Consider the following 21,507-nt stretch of genomic DNA (forward strand, 5'->3'; position numbering starts at 1 on the left):
TCTCAGAGCTTTCCGTCATGTCACTCACACACCAGAACTTATCTCAGATATTTTCTTTATGTCACTTACACGCCAGAATGTATCAGAGCTTTTTGTCATGTCGCTCACACGTCAGAATTTATCTCAAAGCTTTCAGTCATGTCGCTCACACACCAGAACTTATTTTAGAACATTTTGTCATGTCGCTCACACACCAGAACTGATCTCAGAGCTTTCGTTCATGTCGCTCACACAACAGAACTTATCTCAGAGGTTTTTGTCATGTCACTCGCACACTGGAACATATTTCAGAGCTTTTCCTTCATGTCACTCACACTCCAGAATGTATTTCAGAGCTTTTTGTCATGTTGCTCACACACCAGAACTCATTTCAGAACTTTTATTCATGTCACATTCACGCCAGAACTTATTTCAGAGCTTTTGTTCCATGTCGCTCACACGCCAGAACTTACCTCAGAGATTTCCGTCATGTCGCTCACACACCAGAACTTATTTCAGAGCTTTTCTTTATGCCACTTAGACGCCAGAACGTATTTCAGAGCTTTAGGTCATTTCGTTTACACACCAGAACTGATCTCAGAGCTTTCGGTCATGTCGCCCACACACCAGAACTTATCTCAAAGCTTTTTGTCATGTCACTCGCACACTGGAACGTATTTCAGAGCTTTTCCTTCATGTCAATCACACTCCAGAATGTATTTCAGAGCTTTTTGTCATGTTGCTCACACACCAGAACCCATCTCAGTGCTTTTCTTCATGTCACATTCACGCCAGAACTTATTTCGGAGCTTTTTTCCATGTCGCTCACACGCCAGAACTTATCTCAGAGATTTACGTCATGTCGCTCACACACCAGAACTTATCTCAGAGCTTTTCTTTATGCCACTTAGACGCCAGAACGTATTTCAGAGCTTTTGGTCATGACGCTCACAAGTCAGAACATATCTCAGAGCTTTCCGGCAAGTCGCTCACACACCAGAACTTGTTTTAGAACTTCTCTTTATGTCACTTACACGCCAGAATGTATTTCAGAGCTTTTCGTTATGTCTCTCACACACCAGAACTTATTTTAGAACTTTTCTTTGTCACCCACACGCAACAATGTATTTCAAAGCTTTTCGTCATGTCTCTCACACACCAGAACTTATCTCAGAGCTTTTCTTCATGTCACTCGCACACCAGAACTTATTTTAAAACTTTTCTTCATGTCACTCACACAACAAAAAACACTTCAGAGATTTTCTCTGTCACTCACACACCAGTACTTATTTCACTAATCTTTTTTTTGTTCATACATTCCCACCCTCGACAAAAATGGTAATGTTATACTCAGTGGTCATTACGGCGTTGCAGTAATTACACATTATTATTTACAATGTTTTAACCCAGCATAATTAGTTTAATTTGTGGAAAATCTGATGCAAATAAATGTAGTATTATGCCTTTACAAATATAGGAATATGTGCACGGCATCAAACTAAAGACCATTTGTCCTCTTTTGCCCTTCTTGTGTGGTTAAATGAAAGTTTTAAGTGTGTATGTGTCACCGGAGTGAGAATACTTCTGTTAACTGCAGGTTAAGACACTTACTGCCCGACATGAGATAGAGTCCATTTGGGTCCACAGCTAAGCTGGTGACTGCATCCAGGTGGGCCACCATGGAGTGGATGAGTTTGCCAGTGTTATTGTCAAAAAACTTGATGTGTCGGTCCTCCTGCGCGGTGATGGTGACGGGGAGTGTGGGATGGCTGAGGATCTTGTTGATGTGACTGGGAGGACCTAGTTGACAGCAGAAGGGTTTATTAGCCAGAGAACAAACAACTGATGTAGAAACTAACAACAAGGGATAGTTTATGAAAAAATCCTGACACAGTTTGGAGTGTGTGTGTGTATATATTTTTCCTTAATGTAACTGATCAGAGCGGAGCGTGTATGTGTAGTTTTAAATATACATGTGTGCATTCTGAGGCCAAGTAGAGAAATATGATTTCTGCGAACACAATCACGTTATTGCCCAATAAAAACGGACTCTCCTGTCAAACGCGGAATATCACGGAAATTGACAGAAATGTGACAGAAATGCTGTCATCGTGAGGAAAAGGGAACAGTTGTCTTGGGAAATCACATGTACAGGACCGCTCATTTGTCTAAGAAATGGTCAACTAACTTCTCTACGAAATCCACAGGTTGCGAACAATCTCCAAGCAATGCTAGCCAAGACAAGTCATACGCCCACAACACATCGCATCTGCTTGTGTTGTTGTGGACCACACCACCAATAAATCTCAATATACAGACAGGACGGCATCCCTAAAGAACAGCAGCCCATTTCCAGACTTCCCAACTACAGTTCGGTGTGCAACATTTGGTCGGACTGCGCTAAAATAAAGGTTTACAAATAAAATACTTTGCATAAGCATTTTGTACGTTAGACTAGGTTCACACTGCAGGGTCAGATGTCCAATTCAGATTTTTGGGGTCAAATCCGATCTTTTTAGTGGCCGTTGACATTGCAAAAAAATAGAAGTAAATTTTAATGTGAATGCAATCTGACCTACAAGCGAACATGACGTCAGGACATTGAACGCACTGTAATGTTTATGGCTTCTACGGTCACACTACAGGCACATTTGTGGCAATTTCAAGGATTTTGTGCACAAAAACTCATAATTTTCTGACCTAAATTATAGCATGTAGAAGATTAAGAAAATAAGGACAAGTATTTTGGATCTCGCAGTTTTACGGGATATTTTGCTTCAATGTCTGCTTGAAGAGCGCTGCTGTGGCCGAGCAGTAGGAGACAGAGATGATAAAACTTTCACGTAAGTTCCTAAAACATTGTTTTCACCTGTTTTATGCTCCCGTCAACTATATATTGAGTAAATATGATGCTTATCGCTTTTTGCCGACATTTGGGCTGGATAATGCGACCTAAACATAGCAGTGTGCACATTAAAGGGGAACTCCACTTTTTTGGGAATTTTGTGTATGGTTCACAATCAATATGAAAGACACAACGACGGATGTAATTTTACTTTTTTTTAAGGGTAAACCAACTAGGAACTAGTAAATCAATGCAATCAAAAGTCGCCTACAACAGAACCTATGGGAGCCGCTCTATTCTGCCTATAAAGCCCTTAAAAACATCCAAACACCTCCATTAATGTTTTAAATACATGATGTAGGTATATATACTGCAGTAATGGGCACATTTATAACATGTAATACTTAAGTGTTTTGATAATTTTAACCAATGATGTTATTTTAACGACAACATCACTGATTAGTACTTATTGCAGACTTCATGAAAGCCAGCAACCATGATAACATATCACTTACTGTACAATGTCTGCTGTCATTATGATGATGCCTGCTACTATGTTAATATATTTCCATTTAGATGAAGAATGACTAATAATCCTCGCAAAGAAAAGGGGGGTGGTACCAAGCGTCTTTGTCGTTCTCGCCATTTCTGGGTCTAAATTGTCTGTCAAAGTGTACCAACTTGTCGGAATATGTCTTTGTCTTACTACAATCCAAGTGAGAGCCATTATTTATGATCCAGAAGAAAGTTTGGTGAGCAAAGAAGCAAGGACGCTGCTGATCAGTCGATCATTGCAATATAGCCACACAAGCTTGTGATCACAGCGCCGCTATAGATACTTTGTCTGCGTTTACGCTTATAATACCAATATCACTAATACTTGGCTAATATTGAAGTGATAAAATGTAAATGGAGTATTGTTGGCGCTTGTTGGATGGCTTTTTATTGGGTTTTATGGGCAGAATAGAGGACCTCCCATTGACTTCGCTGTAAGCTGGCTTTTATTTACGAGATAAAATGCATTTTAAAAAAAATCTGTGAACGAAATGCAAAATTCCTCAAAAATTAAGTTCCCCTTTCAGTACGCAACACATATACATCCGATTGATATTCACATACAAAAAAGGCCTGGGTCGGATATGAAAAATGTGTGATTTCACTGTTCACACAGATATAAAAACATCCGATACAGGTCACATACAAAAAGAGATATGAACCAGATGTAAATCACTCAATTTTACAAGTGATTACGCTTTGACTTAAAATACTGCTCAAAACTGTACAAGATTTTACAAAGGCTTCATTTATCAAAGCTGAAAGTGTCAAAAATGTGCCCTGCTGCAAACCCACTTTATGGGCCTTGTGGAAAGGCACTGGCCTCACTAGCACTAGCACTGAACTTGTATAAGGATTGCCAACTACTGGATCAAGATGTTTCAAAGTTTGTCTGAGATTTTCCAGAAACATATACAGTGGGGCAAAAAAGTATTTAGTCAGCCACCGATTGTGCAAGTTCTCCCACTTAAAATGATGACAGAGGTCTGTAATTTTCATCATAGGTACACTTCAGCTGTGAGAGACAGAATGTGAAAAAAAATCCAGGAATTCACATTTTAGGAATTTTAAAGATTTTATTTGTAAATTATGGTGGAAAATAAGTATTTGGTCAATAACAAAAATTAAACTCAATACTTTGTAATATAACCTTTGTTGGCAATAACAGAGGTCAAACGATTACTATAGCTCTTTACCAGGTTTGCACACACAGTAGCTGGTATTTTGACCGATTCCTCTATGCAGATCTTCTCGAGAGCAGTGATGTTTTGGGGCTGTCGCCGAGCAACCCGGACTTTCAACTACCTCCACAGATTTTCTATGGGGTTGAGGTCTGGAGACTGGCTAGGCCACTCCAGGTCTTTCAAATGCTTGTTACGGAGCCATGCTGGAAGACCCAGCCACGTTTCATCTTCTAAGCTCTCACTGATGGAAGGAGGTTTTGGCTCAAAATCTCACGATACATGGCCCCATTCATTCTTTCCCTAACATGGATCAATCGTCCTGTCCCCTTAGCAGAAAAACATCCCCAAAGCATGATGTTTCCACCCCCATGCTTCACAGTAGGTATGGTGTTCTTGGGATACAACTCAGTATTCTTCTTCCTCCAAACACGACGAGTTGAGTTTATACACAAAAGTTCGATTTTGGTTTCATCTGACCACATGACATTCTCCCAATCCTCTGCTGTATCATCCATGTGCTCTCTGGCAAACTTCAGAAGGGCCTGGAACTGTCTTAAGCAGGGGGACATGTCTGGCACTGCAGGATTTGATTCCCTGTAGGCGTAGTGTGTTACTGATGGAAATCTTTGTTACTTTGGTCCCAGCTCTCTGCAGGCCATTCACCAGGTCCCCCCGTGTGGTTCTGGGATTTTTGCTCACCGTTCTCATGAACATTTTGACCCCACGGAATGAGATCTTGCGTGGAGCCCCAGATTGAGGGAGATTATCAGTGTTCTTGTATGTCTTCTATTTTCTGATAATTGCTCCCACAGTTGATTTTTTCACACCATGCTGCTTGCCTATTGTAGATTCACTCTTCCCAGTCTGGTGTAGGTCTACAATTCTTTTCCTGGTGTCCTTTGACAGCTCTTTGGTCTTGGCCATAGTGGAGTTTGGAGTCTGACTGTTTGAGGCTGTGGACAGGTGTCTTTTATACAGATAACGAGTTCAAACAGGTTCCTTTAATACAGGTAACGAGTGGAGGACAGAAGAGCTTCTTATAGAAGAAGTTACAGGTCTGTGAGAGCCAGAGATCTTCCTTGTTTGAAGTGACCAAATACTTATTTTCCACCATAATTTACAAATGAATTCTTTAAAATTCCTACAATGTGAATTCCTGGAATTTTTTTTTCACATTCTGTCTCTCACAGTTGAAGTGTACCTATGATGAAAATTACAGACCTCTGTCATCATTTTAAGTGTGAGAACTTGCACAATCGGTGGCTGACTAAATACTTTTTTGCCCCACTTTAAAACCTGATCCAGTTATTGCTTTGTTTGGGGTTGGGTCAGTTGCTGTGGAGCTCTCTTTATCAAACAACCAGACAAATGTGATATGTGTTGTGACGCTGTTCGCAAGAGAATTATTTTGATTAACTGGACACAAAAACATCCTCTAGTTTACAAAGCTTTAACGAATGATGTGATGAAGCATTTGCAGTTAGAAAGGATCAAATTTACATTAAGAGGAAAAATGTATGTTTCAGTCAATATGGCAGTCATTTATAGTTTACTATAACAAACATAATCCCTTAAATGTACAATTATTTGGTAAAACCCAGAGATATTGACATCCTCCAAATGGTATTATTATTATCATTAATTTAAAAGTTTGTATTTATTTATTTATTTTTCCTTTGGAATGGTATGTATCTGCCTTTACTTTTTATATGTCTTGTCCTTATTTAGTTATTTATTATCATTTAGTGTTGTTTTGATGTATTTGGAGAAGAAAAAGCCCCAATAAAAATAAGTTAAAAAAATAAATATACTGCTCAAAATTGGTAAATTATGTATCGATCATCAATGTCCCTAATTATGGCACATAAAACTTAAATCGCAAAACGACCAATTGAAAAGTCTTACCAGTTTTTAGAAGGAAATTTCACCAACAGTTCACCAGAAAGTAAAGAAATACATTTTAAGCCTACTGAGACGTCAGATTCGGTTACAACCTACCTTGCTCTCCATTGGACTCCAAACTGAGGACCTGCTGACGGGTCTCCATGTTGAATAGGCCGATCTCGCCGCTAGTGAAGGACGTGACCAGGTGAGCTGGTTCACTGCACACCAGATCCACAGAGGAGGGAACTCCCAGCTCTAAAGTGAACACAAAAACTCATTGGTCACTCAAAAGCACTTGGCTTACTCATCATTGTGGATGACCCAAAAGTCAAATGGTTACTTTTATTTTCATTGAACACTGCGAGGGCGGGAGAAGTGCTGTTGGCGTCCCACAGTCTCACAGTACCGTCAGCTGAGCAGGACAGGAGGCGCTGGTGTGCGCTGCTGTACACCAGGCCCCAAACAGAGTCTGTGTGTCCACACAGCTCCCCACGGAGAACTGAAGAATCTGTCACACATCAAAACCTCAATTCATCTACTTGCTTTTGAAGGGGAAAAAAAAGATTTTAAAACAAAATAGATGACGTTACCATAGGAGTCATAAGGGTCAATATTGGGATTGGGCATGTTCCAACATTGGATGCTTCCATCAACCCCTCCACTGAAACACTGCTCCCCGCTGCTGCTCATGACCACACTTAGTACCGCCCCCCTGTGAGTAAAAGTATGATCACCTTTCAAAACACATGTCTGGTAATCAACATATTCATTTTTTCCTTTGTTACTTAATTATTGTACCTGTGGGCCCTGAACGTGTAGATCGGCTCTACATCTAAAGACGTACTCCTGTGGACAAAAAAAAAAAACTCCTTTAGCACCCAAGCAGATTGTGTCTCTGTAGATAACAAAACTAATGTAACAAGCAAGAACAATCCTTCAAAGAGTTAGTGGAATCATGTCATCTTCATGCAGTACTTGAGCATCCTTCTCTTTGCACCATAGAGGTACATAAAGCATCAGAGCAGAGAATGTGCTTACTTTTTGGCTGGAGTTGTCTTCTGAAGGTTCCACATCTTGAGCGTATGATCCTCTGAGGCAGTGATCAGGACAGGCTCAACGGGGTGGAAGGTGAGGGCACGAATCCCGTCAAAATGGCTCCGGAGAGTAAATTTAGGATTCCATGTCTTTCTCATGGCGTCCTTATTGTTGCCAATCTGAGGAGAGAGTCTCTCATCAGAACTCAGTGGAACTAAGGCTGTGTTCACACTTGACAGCTTTGGTTCGTCTCGGTGCACATAGTGCAGTTTATTTATGCTACGCCTGGTGTCTACCAATGAAGCTTTTTCGGGCTGCTTACAAATCAGCTCTGGTATGGTTGGATCAAAAAAGGTTAAAGATGAACACTGTGCATATCAACCAAGCTAAGATAAGCTGGTGCTAATGAGTCGCTTCAGAGGTTGGACAAGTTAAAAGCTAGAAATATAAATCATGCCTTGCACCTGTGTAGTAGAAGGCTGTGACCATAAACTGAGAAGTTGGTCAACTTTGAAATTCAACTTGGACCCGAAAACAAGACGACGCAGCAAGAGGCTCGTTTCATAACAGCATTTTTTACCTGATTATACAGAACATGTCATCTAAACGGAGAGCAAAAGTCTTGTGCTGAAAGTTACATCTATCTCATCAGTTGGCTCCCACAAAGTCTGCCATGATTAGTGGTTGTTTTGTGTTGATGAAAATACAGAGCATTGTTATACACTCTGAGAAATACATGCGGCAAAAAAAAAATAGTTTCAATACTTAAAATGACCAAAATACTGTAAATATTTCAGGTTATAATGAATGTGCCTGTTACTGCATTATATATATATATATATATATATATATATATATATATATATATATATATTTAGCATGTATGTAAAATTATTTTTAATAGGGCTTGCGCTGCAAGATGGACAGACAAGAATCCTTAGTCCTACATGTGTGTGTCAACATTTTGCGTAGTTAGAAATATAAAAAATATTAGACACATCGTCTTTTTAGCTGCATCATTTAATAATTATATAGCCTGCTCGATGATTTAAGGACTTATCAAAACTAAGTAAATTGATGCGTTTTTTAAGGACGTTCATTTATCAATCAATCAATGTTTACTTATATAGCCCTAAATCACTAGTGTTTATTTCACATATATTATTAAAAAATGTCTTATGTAAAAAAAAACTATTTAGCTCAGCATTGGTTTGCATCTTGGTTTGCCAAAGTAAGTGCAGCCGCTCTCCAATGAGCGTACCGGCAGTTAAAAAAAAAAGAAAGGAAAAAAAAAGTGGTGGTGTCATTGTAGATGCAAAGCATGACTGCTTTAAAAATACCCATAAAAAGTAGTACATGTCTTGAAAACAAAGTAAAATGCCACAGGTAAAAGCACGATAACATGAATGTGCAATAAATGAGTGTCTCCGTCGTGATGCCCCGTATAGTATATGCAAAATCCTCCTCCTTTGCATTTGCACTCGCAGTTTTAGTAGATCGCAGGCAACACGCTAACTAATAGTACACGCTATTTTATAGATGGCACACGTTGTTTACCTCGTGGTGTTTGGATCTTAGTAAATCAGGTCCTAAATGTGCAAACAGCAAAGGTTTTATTGAGGTAAAAAGTGACTAAATTAAACTAATTAAAAAGAATAGTTACAGCAATTAAAAATATACAATCAAATCTATTTTTTCATACAGTGCATCTGGAAAGTATTCACAGCGCGTCACAGTTTCCACATTTTGCTTATGTTACGGCCTTGTTTCAAAATGAAATACATTTATTTTTTTCCTCAAAATTCTACACACAATACTCCATAATGTCAATGTGAAACTTTATAATTTTTTTATTTTTTTTATGTTTTGCAAAGGTATTTAAGAACTCACGTGTACATAAATACTCACAGCCTTTGCTCAGTTGTGGGTCGATGTACCTTCGGCAGCAATTAGCCTCAAATTTCACCCATTCATTTTTGCAGCATCTGTCAAGCGCCCTCAGGTTGAATAGGAAGCGTCGGTGCACAGCCATTTTCAGATTTCTCCAGATATGTTCAATCGCATGCGGTCCTCTCCAAGGTTTCTCACAGTCATCATTGTCACCGACGTCCCACTTAGTGTGAGTTTTCCTTGCCCTTATGTGGGCCCTACCGAGGATGTCGTAGTGGTTTGTGTTGTGGTTTGTGCAGCCCTTTGAGGCACTAGTGATTTAGGGCTATATAAATAATCATTGATTGATTGATTCTAGGTCACCTCCCTGATTAGGGCCCTTTTCCCCTGATCACTCGGTTTAAAACGGCCGGTCAGCTCTAGTAACAGTCCTGGTGGTTCCAAACTTCTTACATTTACAAAGTGATGGAGGCCACTGTGCTCATTTGGAACTTCAAGACGGAACATATTTTTCTGTACCCTTCCCCAGATTTTTGCCTCGAGACAAACCTGTTTCGGAGGTCTACAGACAATTCGTTCAACTTCATACTTGATTTGTGCTCTGCCATGCATGCTATACCATATGTGTCTTTCCAAAGCATGTCCAATCAACTGAATTTAACACAGGTGGACTCCAATTAAGCGATAGGAAGATCACAAGGATGATGAAATTATGCTGAAACAGGATGCACCAGATCATAGCAAAAGACTGTGTATACTTATGTACATGTGATTTTTTTAGTTCATTTATTTTAAATACATTTGCAAAAATACCTAAAAAAATGTTTTCCCATTGTCATTATGGGGTAAGCTGTGTAGCCTTTTGAGGACACAATTAATGTATTCCATTTTGGAATAAGGCTGTGATATTAAAAATTTGGAAAAAGTGAAGCGCTGTGAATATTTTCCGGACGCACTGTATATTATCTGTGAAAACAGAAGTTTGAGATGTTAGTGAATTTTGGCCAAGTGGCTTTCTCTTTAAGATCCAATGATCAATTCCTCAAAAATACAAGGTGTCTATAAAGTATTCTAACCATTAAAAGCGATATTGCAGAAGCTACAAATTAGTGGTTATGACAGTTTTGATTAAACATTCCTCACTGCAGTGTATTTTACACATTTGTGGTCACATCCAAGGTTTGTCATTGTCATTCCATTCGGTTGAGTTTTTTCTTGCCCTGATGTGGGATCTGAGCAGAGGATGTCGTTGTGGCTTGTGCAGCCCTTTGAGACATTCGTGATTTGAGGCTATATAAGTAAACTTTGATTAATTGATTGATTGATTCAGTGATGAGGCACACTTTCACGTTACGGGGAAACTGAACGAGGACAGTTTAAAAATCTGGGGTTTAGAACACGTCACCGTGACTAGGGAAGTTCACCAAGATAGTCCGAAGGTTACAGTAATGTGTGGTGTGGAATCATGTGCAATCAAATCAAATCCTTTGCCACTTCATTACCCAGATATCATTCTCTGGAATTATTTCTACTGGGCCATGTTCAAGATATTGTGCTTTGGACAAAGCTATAGGATTATACTGTACTTTTCAAATTTTCTTGCTATCAGACAATATTTTTTGGTATAATACATGGAATTTTTACATTACTGACTTAGAGCAAAATATTATTGATGCCATTGCCACCCACCATCGATCAGGCGATGCCGCTGTGATCATGGAGGTGGATTTAATGAGATGTGAAAAAACACTAATTTCATTTTAAAACAACTTGCACATATTTCTAATTGTACTTGCTTTTTTTAATACAATTATAAAGTAGTTCAGAGATTTTATAGAAACCCGGTAATTCTGTTCAAAATGATAGCCTTGTGGGATTTTAGATAAATTTGGCTGCCTCCTACTCACATCGTACGCCAGGCTATCAGCCTCGTTGGCTACAGTGAGTCCAGCCAGCTCACCCAGGCCCAGCTCACTCTCCATGGCCTCGTCTGAGCCCATAATGAACGACTTCCCTGAAGTGGGCGGGAAGGTGAGCGCCTCAACTGGAAATAAAAAGACTGCTAGTGTCATCACATTAGTGAAAAGACTTATAGATAGGCTGATGATGTAGCTTGCATGTCGATACAGACATATTTTAGAAGACTTACCTTCATCAGTTCGGCCCCCATCGTGCTCATTAAAGCGCACCACATTGGGCCGTGATTGGGTGGTGGAGGGAGGCTGCATGTGGGACACGTCATCTGCATCTCTAAGGTTAGCCAGCATGTCCTGCAGCTTGGATCGGTTAGGTCCTGTTTAAAAGCATACCATCAAGAGTGCTATTAGGAAGACACATAGATGAAAGTGCAGAATAGCAATACATGTAATACATAAACAAGGAGGGAAAGCAGAACTAATAAGAAATTGCAAAACAAGTAGAGATGTAGAAAATATATAAGGGACAGAATGGAAGACAGCAGAAATGTCCAGAGTCAAAAGGGTGCAAAGAGGCCAAGGTTTATTTAAAATGTGAAATTGTGTGGATCGGAGTTATAGGATACATTATGAGTCTTTTTGCAACCTTCATTGTGCCTCCATGTTTTGTCAATAGATGTCAATCTCATTTTATTGATGATCTCAAATGTCAATACTGAAGAGGACAAACAGTCGTGCAGAAATCGGCTACAAATCAGATAGTCTGGAGTTAATTCTTTTGTGGTTTTGTTGTATTTATTTTGTGTAAAGATGAACAAACATTTTATTCATTTCACTGTTTCACGAGCCCAGTGTTGCACAACTATGCTCTATGTGAAAACATTCATGAAAGTTACATAGTATCAGAGGTTGTTAGCTGTTAAATAACAAACAAGAGTCATGAACGACACTGCAGGTGTTGTAATACCTTAGCTGCACAGACAATACAGTGACAGACATCATATTGAACTGACATGTCTGTGTAATTATGACACAGAAGAACAATATTACTACTACTCAATCAATAACCAAGTAGTTTGCAAATCACCCATATAACAATACTGTTTACAGAAACTCATTATAGTTATCTTATTTAATAGTGCACTTAACCAAAATCTTCACCCCAAAACCAAGACAGACTTTCAACTTAGGACTTAATATGCAATCTACTTATTTTCTTCTCCACATTTGGACAGCAGAGATAAAAGCACAGAGTGAAGAGCAAACAGCACTGCAACTATGGAAGTCAAAGAATCATTGAGGCAAATGAGGGAGAAATTAATTAGGCCTGACTTCTTCATTCAATCACTGCAACAAAATGGTAATGTTAAAGCAGACCACGATTACTCTGAAGTGTCGTTTTCCTGAGAGCATAGGCATTCAATTGTGATTTTTAGAACTGTACACAAGCATCACAGTGTTTTTGGCAAAGATGATCTTATCACTGCAGACAGTGTAGCAAATGATTGTGAGATGAGTGGTTGCCCAGATGAATCAACTATAATTTCACTTTGATAACATAGTTTGTAAGAGATGATGGTGACATGTATACAGATTAAAACCTTTGAGTGGGACAGAAAAACATGCACTGAGTGAGTGAAAGGAAAAAGTGGTGACAGGTTTGGGATGGGCAACACAGAACAGAAACCATTCAGGATGAAACAACAGACCAGAACAAGTCAGAGCAAAGCCAAGTAAAGGGCGTTTATTGGAGCTTTTTGACTGACTCATAAGAGTGAGGCTCTGCAAAGAGAGGACAAGAAGGGAGGCAGTGACGCCTGGCTGGACTTACTCTTCACCCCCTTTTTCCCCTTGCGTTCCTTTCTGTACAGCTCCTTGAGTTTGTTTATCCGACCCCGGTCCACGTCCCAGGCCTCAGATGTGGGACCTTGCTCGTCCTTGTCTACACAGGAGGGGACAAAACCAGACCAAGAGGCTGTTGAGGAACTGCCAAGTTGTGAGCCCCAAAAGGCCTGGTGGTGGTGTTGGGGTTTTACAGAGCAGTGTCTCTATGTCATACTGCCCTGTATGTGTAACAGGGCTCATGTAGACAGTGGGACTGCATGAGAATTTTTTGTTTAATGAGCTCGCCCCCGCCTCAGAAAACATTTCCGAGGGCCTCACAAGTATTGTTTGGATTTTTCACCTGCAAGGAATTCTCAATTTGGATGTATAACATGTTAATCATTACAAATGTGACTGTAAAAATACTCGCCACAAAGGAATAATCAATTTGTTGGGAGCAATGTGATGTGCAGAAACACATTTTGTTTGGATTGTCCCTTCATATTTAAGCTTAAAGGCTGATAAACCCATAACAGACAAACTCAGTACTATAGACTGTGATGAGCTTTCCGTTTGTCTCCAAAACTATATTTTTTATTCAAATACACGAAATATGCCGACCCTATATTTTCCTTCAAATAGCACAAATATCTGGTTGCTATCCTGCTAAGATTAAAATGGAATGAACACATTGAAACAACGTAGGCCCTGATACAAAAAAAAACAAACAGTAAAATATTGAGCAGTGGGAGACGCAGACATCAGACTGATTAAACACACAAGATGCACGATACATTGCAGTCACAGGCTGGCTATGGGAACACACAATGGCAGACATCAACACAATATGAGATCAATTCCATTTATGGTGATTTATGAGCACAGGACAAATGAATGAAAAGTGCAACTAATTAGGGGCAGATATTTAACCTACTGTCAAATTAGAAAAGTATAATTGATTGTCAATCTCTTTCAAACCTGTATGTTGCACATGGGTTCAATACGTACACAATTCCTCAAGTTTTCAACAAACTCACCCCAGTCAGTGCCATCGCCTGTGCCTCTGCACTCAGGAGAGATGTCCATCTCGTCAGGACTCAACAAGAAGTCGAAGCCTTTCAGGGCATCTTCGGTGTCCGGGTCCTCACTTGTGTCCATGCTAGCTGGCGGCGTTGACGATGATGGCTTCTTCCGAATGATCTGCATAGGACATGCAGTAATATTATTATAAGAAAATAACCTTATAATGAAAAAGTAAAGGAAGTCTCTTTTCTTACCGTCCTGGACTCTACATTAGGCCTGTCCCTTCCCTCACTATCTTCATCTTCATCCTCGTCACTGAACTCAGCTGCCGCATTCTCAATGAACTTGAAGGCTTCCAGTACTGCGCTCGTGTCCGAGAGCTCAGGTTTCCTGTTGAATATCGGGTAATTGGTGCATACATAAACACTGTTAACACTTTGACTGCTTGTCACATAATTCACAGTAGTCTTCAGGAAAATAATGGATTATACATTCATTTTAAAGGCTTTTCTTTTTAGGTTGCTATACATTACAGTGAGTGACCAACAAACAAAGTTAAAGGTGCTATATGTAGTAATGTGGCCGGAAATTGGACTGTAATCACGGTCAAAATTCTGTAGTCCCCTCCCACTCTGACTGAGGTTGCCAGATACGAGGGCGAATCCGGATCTTTCAACAAGGAACTTGAAACGGCAATTGACGAGTCCTACATCGTAGGTTTCTCTTGTTTATGTTTCTTGCAAGATGGTTTACTAAATAATTATGCCGCATTTTACTGATGTCGATTAGCCAGATGTATTTGTAAAGCTATGCAACAATATTTTAGTCAGGAGTCGGGACAGATTGTTGGCATTACCCTGCTAAAATGTCTAGTTTGACCACATGGACCACCATCAAAATAATTTTATATAATAATATATAACATATTATATACATATATTGCATAGGACTACTTTGATGGCCAGCCAAGACCAACAGTAAAATCACCGCCACATTTTGTTCAGCATAACTCTATGTTGCATCCAACCTGACGCACTGCTTTCTCTTCCATTTAAGCACATCAAAAGAGCATCACACACAAAAACAAATAGACAGACGAGACATCGAAAGGGTAAAAGAAACTAAATTTTTGGGTGTAATAATAGATGATACATCCATCCATTCATCCATCCATTTTCTACCGCTTGTCCAATAAACTGGAAATCTCATATAAAAAAATGGTGGCAAGAAATATATAAATTATGAACAAAGCAAAATATGTTTTGGACCAAAAATTACTTCATATTGTCTACTGCTCGCTAGCGTTACCATATCTTAGTTATTGTGCAGAAATATGGGGAAATATCTACAAATGTGCAGTTCATTTACTAACTGTTTATAAAAAAGATTAATTAGACTGATACATAATGTTGTCTATAGAGAACATAAAAACACTTTAATCATTGAATCAAAAATATTAAAATTCAACAATTTGGTAAAATTGCAAACAGCTAAAATGAGGTACAAAGCAAACTATAACCTGCTACCCAACAACGTACAAAAATTCTTCTCAACTAAAGAGGAGAACTATAACAGAGGAAAAACTAACTCAAAACATTTGTATGCACGTACAACAATTAAGACCTTTAGCATATCGGTATGTGGAATTAAACTATGGAATGGTTTAAGCAAAGAAGTTAGACAATGTACTGATATGATTCAGCTCAAGGGGTTGTTAAAATTAATAGTGCTCACAAAGTAAAAGGAAGAAGAATTATGAAAAATACCGTCAACCTTATTGAAAACGGGATATTCTTCATCTCAGTATGATTATCATGACGGACTGAATCATATAATGCAAGTACTGCTGTATTAATCATTCAATGATGTAATTGTGTTACAAAAAGAAGACAGTAAATGAACATATGTATTTGTAAATGCTCTAAAGTGGTAAAGAGGTAGGATTAAATAAGCTTTACTTCTTCCTACCCCTTTTCAGACATGATGTAAAGAGAAATTATATGTGATGTATTATACTGTAAGTGTGTTCATGTTCGAAATAAACTAAAATCAATCAATCAATCAATCAATCAATCAATCAATCACCATCTTTCAGTGCAGAGTGTGATTATATAAGCCAACCCACATTACGCAAAAACCACGTTCTGCATAAATCAAATAGCCTACTACCATGTAGTAGAAAATCATTACATGCAATGCATTATATTGTGTCAAGCAAATACCACTCCACATGTGCCTGATGCACATAAAGTACTAGAAACCGCAATTAGCAATGCTAATGTTGGAACCCCCTTTCCTAAGCATTTTTTAATTTTGAGAACGAAAAAGGCACTGACACTACCCATATCCACGTAGGTTTTATTTGTCGAAAATATATTTTGCTTTGTCAGTTGGATGACACATCAACATACAGGCTGACAGGCATATATTTCCCCTGTTAGTCTATAGGTCGATGTGTCACTGACCGGGCGGGCATGCCATGCATTCGTTGCATGAATACTAGCTTTGTTAGACAAGATCATAGACTGTATTATAATATATAGTTTAAATACAAAATGTCAATTTCCATTTATTACAAGTAATAAGAACACGTAAATGCCTGACTCACCTATCAAGGAGAAAATTAGCAAGTTTGGCGTCTTTTCTGCCTTCAATTGTCTCCCTCTTTCAAAGGCACCCCCAATACAAATCCTCGTTTTGTTTCTGGATTTGTCTTGGATGAGTTGAGAATTGTAAAAACGTCTTTTAGATTTGCTAAGGTCTGACATGTTTAGTAACTTTACAACTGGCAGTAGACAGACAAAGGTGGCGGTGCGTAACTGGCAACCTGGATGTGACACACTCACAAACTTTCTGATTGGTCAAACGGTGGAAGGTGGGGCATCAAAATGAAAACAATAATAATATTTCAGGGCTGTAAATCAAATTTTGAAATGAGCATATCCCGGCTGAACTACTGTTATCAGTTACAAAGGTATTCCAAAAGAACGTGATTTATTAATGCCTTTTGACATATCAGAGCCATTTAATGATGACTTGACATGAAACTATTACGTATGGCACCTTTAATGCCTTATAGACAAGTTTCCACCAGTTAATTAAGGGAAAGAAGAAATACATTGCTATTATGAATATCAATAGCTGCAGTAATTCTAATAATAATAATAATGGATTAGATTTATATCGCGCTTTTCTATTGTTATATACTCAAAGCGCTCACAGAGAAGTGGGAACCCATCATTCATTCACACCTGGTGGTGGTAAGCTACATCAGTAGCCACAGCTGCCCTGAGGTAGACTGACGGAAGCGTGGCTGCCAGTTTGCGCCTACGGCCCCTCCGACCACCACCAATCATTCATTCATCATTCATTCACCGGTGTGAGCGGCACCGGGGGCAAAGGGTGAAGTGTCCTGCCCAAGGACACAATGGCAGCGACTTTGATGTCCATAGGTGGGAAGCGAACCTGCAACCCTCAGGTTTCTGGCACGGCTGCTCTACCCACTACGCCATACCGCCCCACAATAATACTCAAGTGCTTGTTTGAATGAAATGACAGAGAACTTTAGAAGTAACTTACACTCTGGTGCCAATGCCTTTAGTCGATGTGTCCGTCCCATTGACCAACGGCTCCGTACCCACACGCTCACCGGTCTTCCCATTACCATCACCAGCCAATCCTAACAACGCTCGGACACGCTGTGACTTTACATCTAAGATAGTGTCTGTGTAGCCCACTTCCTGGAGGTACCTAGAAGATGTCAAACGCAAATATCAAGGGGTCATCCAGTTTCAGCAAAGGAGATTCATTGTGGATTGTTCTGATTGTGCTGCAAAAAGAAAATGTGCATGATTGTGAAGAGATAAAGAATACAATTACTCCCACTCATTAATATGCCAGCTAGTGCAAATTTGATTAACAGCATTTGAGACAAGATCCTTTCTATCAAATTATCACTTCGAAATCACAAAATGGGCTGTCTCATCACCCAGCACGTTGGGGCAGATGTGTGAGGCTGAAGTATAGAATCTGGGGTGAGACCACATTTTCCTGTGCTAAAATAACTACCGTATTTTTCGGACTATAAGTCGCAGTTTTTTTCATAGTTTGGCCGGGGGTGCGACTTATACTCATGAGCGACTTATGTGTGAAATTAATAACACATTACCGTAAGATATCAAATAATATCATTTAGCTCATTCATTTAAGGGACTAGACGTATAAGATTTAATCGGATTTAGCAATTAGGAGTGACAGATTGTTTGGTAAACATATAGCATGTTCTAAATGTTATAGTTATTTGAATGACTCTTACCATAATTGGTTACGTTAACATACCAGGCACCTTCTCAGTTGGTTATTTATGCGTCATATAAACTCTTATTCAGCCTGTTGTTCACTATTCTTTATTTATTTTAAATTGCCTTTCAAATGTCTATTCTTGGTATTGGGTTTTTAATCAAATACATTTCCCCCAAAAATGCAACTTAAACTCCAATGCGACATATATATGTTTTTTTTCCTTCTTTGTTATGCATTTTCGGCAGGTGCGACTCCGGCGCGACTTATACTCCGAAAAATACGGTATATAATAATCAGACAGTGGAGACCTGAAACTAGCAAAATAAATAACCAAACAGATAATGATTGATACCACTGATACTCTGGATTTTTTTTAGAGATTCAGTATCTCGGTCCCATCTAGATGAAATTTAGTTTAACGTTACAGCTACTGACCTTGCAGACATAGATACATTTTTTTAATCTTAATAAAATATTCATGTCCGATAAAATGTGTCAAAAATGTTTTTAAACATTTACAAAAGAATAAATACATGAACACCAATGAAAACATAGCCAATTGGCTTAGTTTAAAAAAGACAGCAAGTAATGACTGGTGCTACCCATGTGAGGGAGCTCCTGTCCACATTTTGGGCCTTACTACCCTTGACAAAGAAGTTCACCATCATGCACCAACTGTAATTTGTATGCAGTCATGCATACATATGCACCAAGAGGCTTTCAAACAGTTAGATTCCCATCTCATGCGTGGTTTGGTAGCCTCCAAATAATTTTAACATGAGTAATATGAAGGTGAGCTTTCTTACTGTCTGAGGAGCTGACGGCCTTGTTTCCAGGACAGCTGATTGTTCAACGAACCAGAAGTCTCATTCTCATTTGTCTCGTCTGGAGGAAAAGAGAAGAACACAAATCAGAGTATCCGCCAAGAGCACGGCTTGACATAATTTCCACTCGGTAAAGTCAAAATAAACATTATGACATCATCGCATTCTGGCAACTACACATATTGATTATTTAGCTACTTCAAGGGATGTATTTAATGCTCCTCTTTAGAGTTGTATTATTTTGATCAGTACTAACGGGAAGGCGTGGCGAAGTTGGGAGAGTGGCCATGCTAGCAATCTGAGGGTTACTGGTTCAATCCCCACCTTCTACCATCCTAGACATGTCCGTTGTGTCCTTGAGCAAGACACTTCCCCCTTGCTCCTGATGGGTCCTGGTTTGCGCCTTGCAATGCAGCTCCCGCCATCAGTGTGTGAATGTGTGTGTGAATGGTTGAATGTGGAAATACTGTCAAAACGCTTTGGGCTCCTTAAAAAGGAGTAGAAAAGCGCTATACAAGTACAACCATTTACCATTTAACTGGCCTTAGCTTAAGCAAGTTAATTTAATATTCAATGACATAACAAAAATGTTGAAGTAAGTTCTGTTTTAAATGCCATAGAAGGAAGAGCATTGATGTGCTTGCAGAGCTACTCACATTTGTAACGCCACTCTAAAAGCGCCATAGGACTCAAAGCTCACTGCGATATTCACTGTCGATCACACTCCGCTTGCGAGTTAGCTGGGATGTTTGCATGGGCCAGAAATATGTTAACATTTTGATGGAGGTAAGACGGGTGTATCTCGGGGGGCTTAGGGTGGTAGTGCCAAATAACGAGAGTTGTTTGGAAGTGGGTCACATGCCCAAGTCAGGGAGGTGAGTGGTGGGCAGATGTGTCACCATATGAGCAACACCTCTCACTTCTTGTCTCTGTGCCACCCACCCCCATCACCTAACACTTCTTCCCTCACCTCCCTTCTTCATCAACACTTCAAGGGTTTGGGAGCTTTGAACAGCATTCATGAATAAAGATGAGGACCGGGGAGAAGAATGATTGAAATGTGACTTAATGAAGGCACATAACTTGACCATGAAGGTTTTATAAAATGACAATAAAAGGACCATGGGAAGGTGGCACAAAAAAGGGAATCTATTGAAAACAGAACCCAGTTTTACACAGTACTTATCCAATTATACCACTTTTCCAGTTTACGCTGAAGTAAACAAAGACAATGTTGGCACTATTAGGTTAGCATGCACCTGTTGTTCAACAATCCGTATCTGAGGAAATCCAAACACTTTAAAAGCAGGTGTGTTGTGCAAGTACAAAAAGGACTCAAAAGGTTTTTCAAGATTACTAATGAAGAAGTCGAATTGATAGAGTTGGAAGTGATTATATTTGTTGAATTAGAAACAAACACTTTTATTATCCCTATTTTCCCTATTGTAAATACTATTATGTTTTCTTAGAAATGATTAGGACATTTTTTGCACGGCCTTAGAGGTATGAAAACTGCTTGCAAAGAAAGAAATACAAGCATTACATAGCCTGTGTCATAAATTGAAAATATTCTGTTCTGTATCTCAACACTAAACATAGCCAATAAATTACATTAGCAGTGAACTTAAGAAACAAAATAAAATATCTACTCAAGGACACAGAAAGAATCCATGAAGACAAACAAGACTCAACATGAATGAACCTTTGACATGCAAAACGGTGATGTCATGAAAAGGTATGCAAACACAACAATAACAGTGATTTAACAGAAAGGGCGCAGGCGACTTCAAACTTACCAGAATCGTAGCTTGGCGGTTTTATGTCACCTTGATTTAATTCGGTCCCATATTTCAATTTATGGTACTTCGCTCTGTAAGTAAAGCAAAAAGGAGAGGTTGTTCACAAGTAAGGAAGCAAGGCCGATTAGACATAAATTGAGATGGTCTCATTTCATTACATTTCATTGCAAGTATTTGCCGCCCAGTTTGTAAAATTGTTACATATGACTAAAAATATATTTAGCTTTACTCACGATACTTACTGTTGCTTTGAAAATAGGCACACTTAATTTGGGACAGTTTTATCAAGGGTGTGAATAATGGGAATCTTTCCTCCCTCCAGTTAACATTCAGGCATACAAACGCTTGGTAAATTCTACCGTGCCTAGGGACAACTTCACAGCGAAATTCAAAACATTTAGCTAGTTTGAGTGCACCAACCTGTGCCCAAGCCTGCCACACTTCCCC

The 21,507-nt window shown here is 39.1% G+C and overlaps 1 protein-coding gene across 2 annotated transcripts in view; it reads right to left on the minus strand.

Moving 5' to 3' along the window:
• strn (striatin, calmodulin binding protein) overlaps nucleotides 1-21,507 on the minus strand; it is a 68,427-nt gene that overhangs the window by 5,779 nt on the left and 41,141 nt on the right. The window contains exons 3-16 of one of the 2 annotated variants that reach the window (XM_061910598.1): nucleotides 21,058-21,131; nucleotides 19,244-19,322; nucleotides 17,715-17,885; nucleotides 14,390-14,525; nucleotides 14,150-14,312; nucleotides 13,120-13,230; nucleotides 11,522-11,665; nucleotides 11,280-11,416; nucleotides 7,486-7,661; nucleotides 7,246-7,293; nucleotides 7,038-7,159; nucleotides 6,788-6,955; nucleotides 6,562-6,702; nucleotides 1,591-1,779 (exon numbers count right to left, since the gene is read on the minus strand). In XM_061910598.1, the coding sequence (XP_061766582.1) occupies nucleotides 1,591-1,779; nucleotides 6,562-6,702; nucleotides 6,788-6,955; nucleotides 7,038-7,159; nucleotides 7,246-7,293; nucleotides 7,486-7,661; nucleotides 11,280-11,416; nucleotides 11,522-11,665; nucleotides 13,120-13,230; nucleotides 14,150-14,312; nucleotides 14,390-14,525; nucleotides 17,715-17,885; nucleotides 19,244-19,322; nucleotides 21,058-21,131 (1,859 nt within the window). The remainder of the gene's footprint in view (nucleotides 1-1,590; nucleotides 1,780-6,561; nucleotides 6,703-6,787; nucleotides 6,956-7,037; nucleotides 7,160-7,245; nucleotides 7,294-7,485; nucleotides 7,662-11,279; nucleotides 11,417-11,521; nucleotides 11,666-13,119; nucleotides 13,231-14,149; nucleotides 14,313-14,389; nucleotides 14,526-17,714; nucleotides 17,886-19,243; nucleotides 19,323-21,057; nucleotides 21,132-21,507) is intronic. The other variant, XM_061910599.1, reaches the window with a different exon arrangement.

This window comes from Nerophis ophidion, linkage group LG09, assembly GCF_033978795.1.
Source record: "Nerophis ophidion isolate RoL-2023_Sa linkage group LG09, RoL_Noph_v1.0, whole genome shotgun sequence".
Lineage (NCBI taxonomy): Eukaryota > Metazoa > Chordata > Actinopteri > Syngnathiformes > Syngnathidae > Nerophis > Nerophis ophidion.